The sequence below is a fragment of the Benincasa hispida genome, chromosome 1 (genome assembly GCF_027475165.1).
Source record: "Benincasa hispida cultivar pf3 chromosome 1, pf3_genome.v1.1, whole genome shotgun sequence".
NCBI classification, from domain to species: domain Eukaryota; kingdom Viridiplantae; phylum Streptophyta; class Magnoliopsida; order Cucurbitales; family Cucurbitaceae; genus Benincasa; species Benincasa hispida.
The window spans coordinates 38,954,210-38,964,326 of NC_143478.1; the positions used below are offsets into that span (position 1 = coordinate 38,954,210).

Below are 10,117 nucleotides of genomic sequence, written 5' to 3' on the forward strand. Positions count from 1 at the left end.
TATGTTAATTTGTGTTTTTTTTTTGTTTTTCTTTGAGGGGTTTACTTGAATTGTGTCATCGTCAAATTGATGGCGTGTAAAGAAGGGTTTCGTTTTGCTGAAGTTTCAAAACCACGTTAGCTCATACGAGAAAAAATGGGTGTTGACTTTTACTTTGACTCAGACATCACATGTCCAATCACGTCAAACCAACAAGCTAATGCCACGTCAACCCAATCCACTCACTTTACTTTTCCAATTTTATATCTTCTACCACTATCGATACCCTTCTAAATTAGTGTTCGTTTGAACTGATTTAAACATTTTGACAAAAAAAAAAATAAAAATATTCGAAATATATTTTAAATTGTTGTAAAATATTTTAATTTGTTCTAAAATGATTTATTTTTTAAATCAAACACTTGAAAATGCATTTCAAACACATTCTTTAATTTGTTTAAAAGTAATATACATAGTATATATTATCGATCAAGAAGTTTATTCTCAATTTATTTATAGTATATATTATTGATCAAGAGTTATGTTAGAACTTACAATTCTTATTATACTTAAAAAAAAAAAAAAGTAGGATGTCATTATTATTTTACTATTTTGTTTTTCTCAACCATATATGATGAGTGAGGAGGGTTGGATAGGAGATTTGAAGCCTTTTGGTTGATGGTAAACTAATTAAGCTAAGATTAGGATTTTTTCTCATTTCGTACTTACATAAGAAAAGAATTAATTTTATACACTAAAACTTGAGGTTGTATCAATTTAAACCAATCTAGACATTCTGTCACTGATTTATAACTATTTTAACTTGATTCGTCTAATTTTTTAAACTCAACACAAAATCATCTAAATAAAATAATTATTTCCCAAAAATATTATTAAGTATTTTTTTAATAGAGAAATACTTGGGTGCATCTTATAATGCACTCATCTCTATACATCTCACTATCATCACACACGTAAAAAATGCATTCAAATATCTCAAAAAAAAAATACGAAGAATTTATCAGGTGACAATTATGATTAGACAATTTGATGGAATGCATAAAAATAGATATTGCCTAGTGATACACTAAGTATTTTCTTTCTTAATAAGTAGATCAAATAGAAGAAAATGAGAAGATGAAAAACCACCCATAAAATGAAATTTTGCTACGATCTATTTGATGTTAGCATTTTTTTAATATTATATAGTCTCAAATTTTAAGCTAATCTGAGTATAGCTAGATAGATAACATAATACACTAATTATCATTCCATAAATTGATGATTTGATTTCTCACTCTACTAGTTATTGATTTTTTTTTAAAAAAAAATCTACACATTTAAAATAGACTTGTACACATGTGCAAACTATGCATTAATGATTTTATAACCGTATAAAGATCTAGATTAATTTGTTTATGAAAATAAATTTAATTGAAGCAATTAGTAGTTCAACTAATAAATAACGTACGCCTAAGTATGTGTATTAATGTATATAAAAAAGTATGCATATTAATGTCCTTACATATACATACATTATCATCACATAAATTGAATATGATATATTATATATATACTCCCTTAAAATATGATTTAATCCTAAAAATAAATATGTGAATGCGATTTTAGCTTTAAAATTTGAGGTTTGATCAATATATCTCAGTAATTATTGTACTAATATCTCCTAAAAAATGTGATTATAGATCAATTGATTGAGTGATTATAATAAAACTTTCGGGATTGGAGGTTTGATTTTAGGATGTTTTGATTCTAGAAAGAATATATATATATGGAATGTTCTGAATATTTAAATTTTAAAAGTAATAAAAGAAGAAATGGGTGGTGGTGATGGCGACGGCGGTAGCGATTTTCTGCGGAAGACTTGACTATGGGAGCGAGGGTTTCAATTTTCTTCCACAGGAATCAACAATCGTAAGTCAATCTTCTTCACCAATCTTTTCGTTCTTCAAGTTGCAGTATTAAATTTCATGATCGTTGAAGCAGAGTTCTTCACATTTTCCCGCTAAAATTTCCTCTCTTCCATCTCTGTGAATCCTGTTTCTCCTCTTCAATGGACGCCAAAAACACCCAACTTCGAATCTTCTTCTTCCCTTTCATGGCTCAGGGCCACTCAATCCCCACCACAGACATGGCGAAGCTATTCGCTTCTCGCGGTGCCGATGTCGCCATTATCACAACCCCTCTCAACGCCCCCCTCATCGCTAAATCAATCAACAAATCCGATCATTCAGGGCGCGAAATCGAGCTTCTGATCATCAATTTCCCTTCCCAGGCTGTCGGATTGCCGGATGGTTGTGAGAGTCTCGATTTAGCTAGGTCTCCGGAAATGTTTAATAGTTTTTTTAGAGCAACCACCATGTTGGGGCCTCAAATCGATCAGATTCTCGACCAGCATCGTCCTCACTGCCTCGTTGCTGATACATTCTTTCCATGGACGACTGATTTGGCTGCAAAATACGGGATTCCTAGGGTTGTGTTTCATGGAACTTGTTTCTTTTCTCTGTGTGCAGCGGCGAGTATAATCGCGAATCGGCCTTACAAAAATGTATCCTCGGAGTTAGAACCTTTTGTAATCCCTAATTTGCCTGATGAAATCAAGTTGACTCGTAGTCAAGTGCCGGGATATTTGAAAGAAGAGATTGAAACGGATTTTATTAAGCTTTATTGGGCGAGTAAAGAAGTTGAATCTAGATGTTATGGGTTTCTTATCAATAGTTTCTATGAACTTGAACCAGCTTATGCTGATTATTACAGGAATGTCTTAAGGAGAAGGGCTTGGCATATTGGTCCCCTTTCGCTGTACAGTAATGTTGGGGAAGATAATGTACAGAGGGGATCTTCTTCCTCCATTGATGAGCATCAGTGCTTACAATGGCTGGATTCTAAGAACCCCGATTCGGTTCTCTACGTAAGTTTTGGTACTCTTGCCAGTTTAACTGATTCTCAGCTGCTGGAAATTGCTGAGGGCCTTGAAGCTACAGGGCAAAACTTCATTTGGGTTGTGAAGAAAGAGAAAAGCGATCAAGAAGAGTGGTTGCCAGAAGGATTTGAGAAGAGAATAGAAGGGAGAGGATTGATCATCAGAGGCTGGGCACCACAAGTTCTGATTCTTGAACACCGTTCGATAGGCGGGTTTGTGACTCACTGTGGCTGGAATTCAGCTCTGGAGGGAGTTACTGCTGGCATCCCGATGGTCACATGGCCAAATTCTGCTGAACAATTCTACAATGAGAAGCTGATAACGGATGTTCTGCGAATTGGGGTTGGTGTCGGTGCTCTGTATTGGGGTAGAGCTGGGAAAGATGAGATAAAGAGTGAGGCTATAGCGAAGGCAGTGAGCCAAGTTATGGTGGGTGAAGAAGCTGAAGGAATGAGAAGGAGAGCAAAAGCACTTGGAATTCAGGCAAGGAAAGCAATCGAAGAAGGCGGATCATCTTCCTCTGATTTGAATGCTTTCTTTGAAAATCTGAGGTCTCGGATTTGAATGTTTTTGTTCAAGAATGACCAGTAAGCAAGTTGCTGAATTTTCTTATTGTATCATTATATTGCAAACACCATGTTGTAATAGTAATTGAAGGATTAGATGAATAACTGGTGATTCCTTAACCAGAAATATCTATCATATGAAGATTACTAGGAGCATTTGAGGCATGTGGGGAGCAATTTGTAGGGTCATGAGTCTTAAATATCCTATCTTGTACTATTACCAGATATAATACAATATACATCTCAGTACACAAACACTCAAATTTGTGTTATCGAGCTCCATCTTCAACATTTCCATTGTACAATTACCACAGAAATAAATTGCAAGTTGTTTTCTAGGATTAGATTTGGAAGTATAATTTAGACTTCATTCTCCAACATAGTTAAGGTTTTTGTGTGGAAATACCACCATTGGCAATAGGAACAGAGCTTCTTTTCTGTTGTCCAGAACCAAAAGAAGACTTCTCACAAGGAACGAAGCCATAAGTTGCCGGAAATGGACAAGGGTATCGAAACAAATACGAAAAAAGGCAATCCAACGGCAATCTCTGATCAGGCAGCCCCCTTATGCAATTTTTTCTCAAATCAAGAACCCCATTTCTCACCAGTTTCCTACACGATGGCCCAATTTTGGTGAAGTAATTATCTGACAGGGATAGATTTAGCAAATTTCCCAGTTCACACACCACCTCTGGCACCTGGCCGTAGAGGAAGTTTCCGGCAAAGTTCAGCTGCTCAATCTTCTCCAGGCAGCCGAGCGAGCAAGGCAATGGGCCGGTTAGCGAGTTGTCGCCAGCGTCAAAAACAATGGCCATTTTCAAGAACCCCACCTCGTATGGAATACACCCAGTGAGCTGATTGTTGAGTAACAAGATTTCAGTTAAACTGGCAGAAGCCTTTCCGATGCTTCTTGGAATCGGACCAGTGAACTTGTTGTTAGCTAAAGTGATATAAGGCGTGGTTGTAGAGCCGAAGTTAATGGGTAATTTCATCCCAAAATTGTTGTTATTGATGAATAAGAAGTCAAAATTCTTTACAAAAACCTGCGGGGGAACAAACCCAGTGAAGAAATTGAATCTGATATCAAAGAACGAGAGATCAGTGACACTCAAAATGGCAACTGGGAAAGGACCCGACAGTTGGTTGTTGCTTAAATCAAGCTCATAGAGATATGGGAGCGATGCAATTTTGGGGGTGATTGTGCCAGAGAAGAAGTTTGAGTTAGCATGGAAGATGGCAAGGTCAGGGAGGCCGTCGATGAAGCCATCAAGCGTCGAGGCAGTGAGTTGGAAGCCGTTGAAATCGATACCTGCAACGACGACAGCAGATTTGTTGTCCGGGGGGTTATCACAGAAGAAGCCTTTGTACTTGCAGATATCAGAGCCAACCCATGTTTGTGTGATGCCTAATGGATCAGAAGTGATGAGGGCTTTGAAGGTCTGAATGATTGGGTACACCACAGCCAGTCTTTGGTCTAAGAATCTGAGGGTCGGTTGGCATTGGCAAGTTTTCGGTGGCGGTGGCGGCGGCGGCGGTAATGGTGGCGGGGATTCAGGTGGAGGGCATTCCGGCGGTGGCGGCGGCAGTGGAGGAGGGGGACATCTGGTCGAGAATACATATAGGAAGTGAGTGAAGAAGAGGAGAGTGGTGAGAATGAATTGCATAATTAGGCAATGTGAGAGGGAATTGGAAGGAGGATAATGATAATGAGAGGAGGATTAGGGAGGATTTATAGAGGGTTTATGAGGCCTTTTCTTTTATGGGTGCATAATGAATACATTTTTATAATGGTGATTGAATTTGAACTCACATATACTATAAATTGTGGTAGGTAATTGGCCAATTTTGTTTTCCCCTTGTGGGGTTTCTAGTGAATGTGGAAATATTTTTAATTTTATGAACTTATGTTTTTTTTTTTTAAATAATAATTTGACTAGTTAGATTTGGAAAAATAAGCCTTCACTTTCGAGGGGTTAGAGATTATTCTCATTCATCTCTTGAGGTTACAATTTTGTTTTCGACTCAATTTTAAAAACATCGGTCTAATAAATTCATGTAGTTTAAAAAATGTTTAATAAATTCTTAGACTTTAAATTTTGCATCTAATAGATTCTTGAAAGTTTCAATTATGTGTCTAATAGGTTTTTAAGTCACTCATTATTTGTTTAGAATTTTATAGACCTATTAGATATAAAATTGAAAGTTGAAGGTTCCATTAGATATAATTTTCGAACTTATATTTAATAGATTAGTTGATTTTTTATAATTTTGAATGTCATAGACTTGTTAGATGCAAAATTAAAAGTTCGATGAATTATTAGACGTTTTCAAAGTTTAGGAAACATTTTTAAAATTTAGATTAAATGGATATAAGCTTAAATTTGTTATTTAACTTTTTTTTTTTTTAAATAAAGAATATAACATTACAACAACGAGGAGAGAATTTAATTTTCACTAGTCTTATTCAATGGAATTATATAAATGTGAAGTAGCCATAAACATGTTGGTCCACTCTTGGAGTCACATATGCTTTTTAATCCACTAAGTAGATATCCAATTTTATATTGAGTAACATTTTGGGTCACATGTTAGGTTTGTATAACTTAGAATTGTAGAGTTCAAATTGACTCCATTCATTATTATTAGGGCAAATTGCAAAAATTATCCGGAAGTATGGTGATAATTGTAATTACACCTTCAAACTTTTAATTATAAAAATTGGGTCCCTAAATTCTTCAAGTGTTAATATTGGACCCTCAAGTATACAATAATTATAGAAATTAAACCCACAAATGATAAAATTTGAACTCTCAAACTTATATAAATGTTATCATTTACATGATTATGTAAGTTTGAAGTATCAATTAGATCTAATTTTGACTCTCATATAAGTTTGTGGACTTAATTTCCAAGATTGAAAGTTCAATGGTATAATTGCAACTGCCACCCTACTTCAAGAGTGGTTTTTGCAATTTGCCCCTATTATTATTATCTAAATTTTCAACTTGTACTCTTTATTTGAGTGGATCACTCTTCCTTTTAAAAGAGTATAAGGAATGATACGCTTACATCTACACCTACATTTGTAGGACATGTTATGGAAAGTAAAATGACGTCCATGGAAATTCCTTAGAGCCATAAGATTGTATATGGAATTGGCTTAGTTAAAATTGGATTGATACCTCACTTTCAAAGTCTTAGTGTTTGTAGTTTCTCTTACTTTTTTTTTAAATAAAAAACATTACATTATAAATAAATAGGAGAGAAAGTGAACTTGCAAATAAGAGGAAAAGAAAATAATATTTGACTACTTGAAATTGATCTTCACATTACCTCTTAAATTAACCAAATAATACTAACTTGTCCTAGTCTTATTCAAGGGATATGTAAATGAGAATTGCTTCAAGTCATGAACATAGAGAGGACAAGTAGTTCAAATCTTTATCTCTAGCTACTTTATATTTTTTTTAATTCACTAGGTCGATCTCAATTTTATATTAGGAACACTTGGGGTCACATGTTAAGTTTATACAATTTTGTGAAGCTCAATCGAATTAATACATTCAATTTTTTTTTTGACTAGCACTCGTAATTTGAATCATTCTTTCTTTTAGAAGTGTATAAGAAATGATTTGCTAATGTCTATACAAATATAGGGCAGGCTATAAAATGTAAATGGTCCATGGAAATTAATTGGAGCCATAAGATTTGTATATTGAATTGTCAAGTGTGAAATGATAGATGTAGCATTAGATGAATATAAAGTGCGCCTAATGATCTTGAGAAAAGTAGTGGAGAGTAGGTGTGTTTTGCACTACATACAATAAAATCTTTCATCTTAGTAGTGTGGTCATTGGGTGACTTCTTTCCAACCTTCTTTTCTTTTCTTTTTAGCTTTTTCTATTTATATGAAAATGGCTTGGTTTTCCTATTGGTCGTTTTCAACCTCTTACCTTACATTTTTTTTCCGAAAAGTATTGAATGGTAATAAAAAGAAGTGGACCTCACAACTTAAGATTAGTGCACATATACAACACACCCAAAAGAGCTAACAAAATAATACAAATAAAAACCAACCAAACACATAGAATGAAAAAATGTCTACGTCTCAAGAAAAAAGGTCTTGCTGAGAATAACCCTCTTGAATAAACTCAATAGAAACCTCAAATCACTTAGAACAACAAAGGAAAATCTCAGACAACATGACTAATTACTTAGGAGGACGTAACTCGCAAGGTACCTCTATAGAGACAAAAAATATGTTTACACCAAATATGATAAATAACAACATGCTAAGAGACAATCTAGATTTTACGTCTCAATCGATTATCTACATTAAAGTGACAAATCCAATTGAGTTATATATCCCAATGAGATATCCCGTAGGAACACTCTCCTCGTAGAAACATGTTGTCCCATATAGCCCACATTGTGATTTGATAAATAGTTTAGTCTCAACAATGATTTCAGTTCCAATTTTAATTTTTTTTCGTTAGGCCTTTTCTATATCATAATTAATAAGACAAGTTGCAAAAACCACAAGTATTATGTGGTAGTTGCAATTATACCCTCAAACTTTCAATTATAAAAATTGAGTCCTCATATTTATACAAATGTTAAAATTGGACCCTCAAACTTACATAATTGTAAAAACTGTAACAACTATATAAGTTTGAGGGTTTGATTTTGTTATTTGATAGTCTAATTTTCCAAATTCTACGACTATTCTATGTTTGAGGGTCTAATTTTAATACCTTTAGAAGTTTGAGCGCCTAAATTTTATAATTGAAAGTTTAGGATATAATTACAACTACAATCATACTTCAAATGTGATTTTTATAATTTTCCTTAGTTAAGATGAATACATTAGATCATACTCTAAAAGTTATGCTTCTTTTTTTTTTTTTTTCTTCTTCTTCTTTTGATTTCTATGAAAAGTTTGAAACTTAAACAAATAGTAATAAAAATGCTAACTAATTTTGTCCAGAAAAATGTTAACTTATAAATATATAACTGTCTGCATATTTTCCAAAAAAAGAAAAAGAAAAAGAAAAACTTTGTCTATATTATTTTTCAAAAACAAAATAAAGTTGTTGGAAAACCAAAAATAAAATGCATCAAACAAATAATAAGCAAGTGTGAAAAAAAAAAGTTTGGAACTTACAAGTTACAAGTTTGTTTCCTTTTTTTTTTATAATTATTATTGAGCAGCGATGACATAATGCTTTCATCTTATTGCCTTTATCTATATCTATATCTATATATATATATATATTATAAATCATTGCCTTTACAAGATGACATTTTCATTAATTCCTAATTTGGATAAATTAATATATTATTTATTCAAAACCAAATTTGTAAGGTCTATTTGATAGCGAATTTGTTTTGAAATTTATGTGTTTTCTCTCAATTTTTTTTAACATGAATTTTACACATTTTAAAGAAATATTTACAATTTTAGTTAAATTTCAAAGACAATTTGAAAATTACTTTTCTTTAATTATCAAAATTTGACTTAATTTTAAAAACATAGTAAAAAGTGAATAATAAAACATAGAACTTATGAAGAAGTAATTGTTCATAAGTTAATTCTAAGAAATTAAAGTCCTATCTTGTAACTATTTGGGTTTCGTTTGGTAAACATTTCGTTTTTGGTTTTGGATTTTTTTTTTTTTTTTTAAATTATGCCTATTTTCTTATCATTTCTTACATTGATTTACATCTTCCTTAAATATAATGGTTGAATTTTTAGCCAAATTCCAAAAACAAAAACAATTGTTGAAAAGAATTCTTAGCCAAATTTAAAAAATAAAAACAAGTTTTTAAAAACTATATTCTTTTAGTTTTTAAAATTTGGCTCGGTCTTCTAAACCATTGGTAAAGAGTAAATAATAAAAGAAGAAATTTGAAGGTGAAAATAGTGAATATAGACTTAATTTTCAAAAACAAAAATAAAAAAAATCAAATGGTTACTAAACGGACCGGTTTTTGGTTTTTAGCTTTTGAAAATTAAGCCTATAAATATCTAGTTCATCTCTAAATTTCTTATTCTATTATCTATTTCTATCCATGTTTTTAAAAACTAAGCTAAAATTTGAAAATTTTAAAAATAAGTTTTTTAAAACTTATTTTTATTTTTAGAATTGGGTTAAAAATTGTCCTTTTATGTTTAAAAAAGATGCAATCTATTGTAAAAAAATAAGAGTAAATAGATTTAATTTTCATAAACTAAAAATAAAAAACGAGATTATTATCCAACGAGATCTAAATAATTATCAAACAAATAAATAAGAGAAGAGACTTTATTAGAGTAATTTGTTTCTTGATAGTTTATCGGGAGATATTCACTTTAAATCATTTTGACTTTTGCACCCCCTTTCCTAAAAAAAGAAAAAAACCTTTAAATTTGGAAAGAAAAAAAAAACTTGCATTTGGAAGTCTACATTCAAAATAATAAGTTTGTTATCTATTCATTTTTAATTTATTCAGTTTTCAATCACAATTACTTTATCAAGATTTCTAGACAGGGAGTGCGATTAATAAAGGAAAGGGAAATAAAAATTTTAGAAAAGTAATTAAATCAATTTAAAGTAAAGAGACTAAGTACATGTAATCCACCAAATACAAA

The 10,117-nt window shown here is 32.0% G+C and overlaps 1 protein-coding gene and 1 pseudogene across 2 annotated transcripts; one reads left to right on the forward strand and one right to left on the reverse strand.

The window, feature by feature from the left end:
* The first annotated feature begins 2,050 nt into the window (after window positions 1-2,050).
* LOC120082980 (UDP-glucose flavonoid 3-O-glucosyltransferase 7-like) lies at window positions 2,051-3,758 on the forward strand. Its single transcript, XM_039038443.2, has one exon. The coding sequence runs from the start codon at window positions 2,051-2,053 to the stop codon at window positions 3,482-3,484; it is 1,434 nt and encodes a 477-aa protein (XP_038894371.1). The 3' UTR covers window positions 3,485-3,758.
* On the reverse strand, window positions 3,676-5,150 carry LOC120082991 (uncharacterized protein At4g06744 pseudogene; annotated as a pseudogene). Its single transcript, XR_016525291.1, has one exon. The product of XR_016525291.1 is annotated as an uncharacterized protein At4g06744 pseudogene (transcript).
* Window positions 5,151-10,117: the final 4,967 nt, after the last annotated feature.

Excerpts from the sequence above, each read along its gene's own strand:
- LOC120082980 (XM_039038443.2), top strand. The coding sequence starts at position 2,051 with ATGGACGCCAAAAACACCCAACTTCGAATCTTCTTCTTCCCTTTCATG.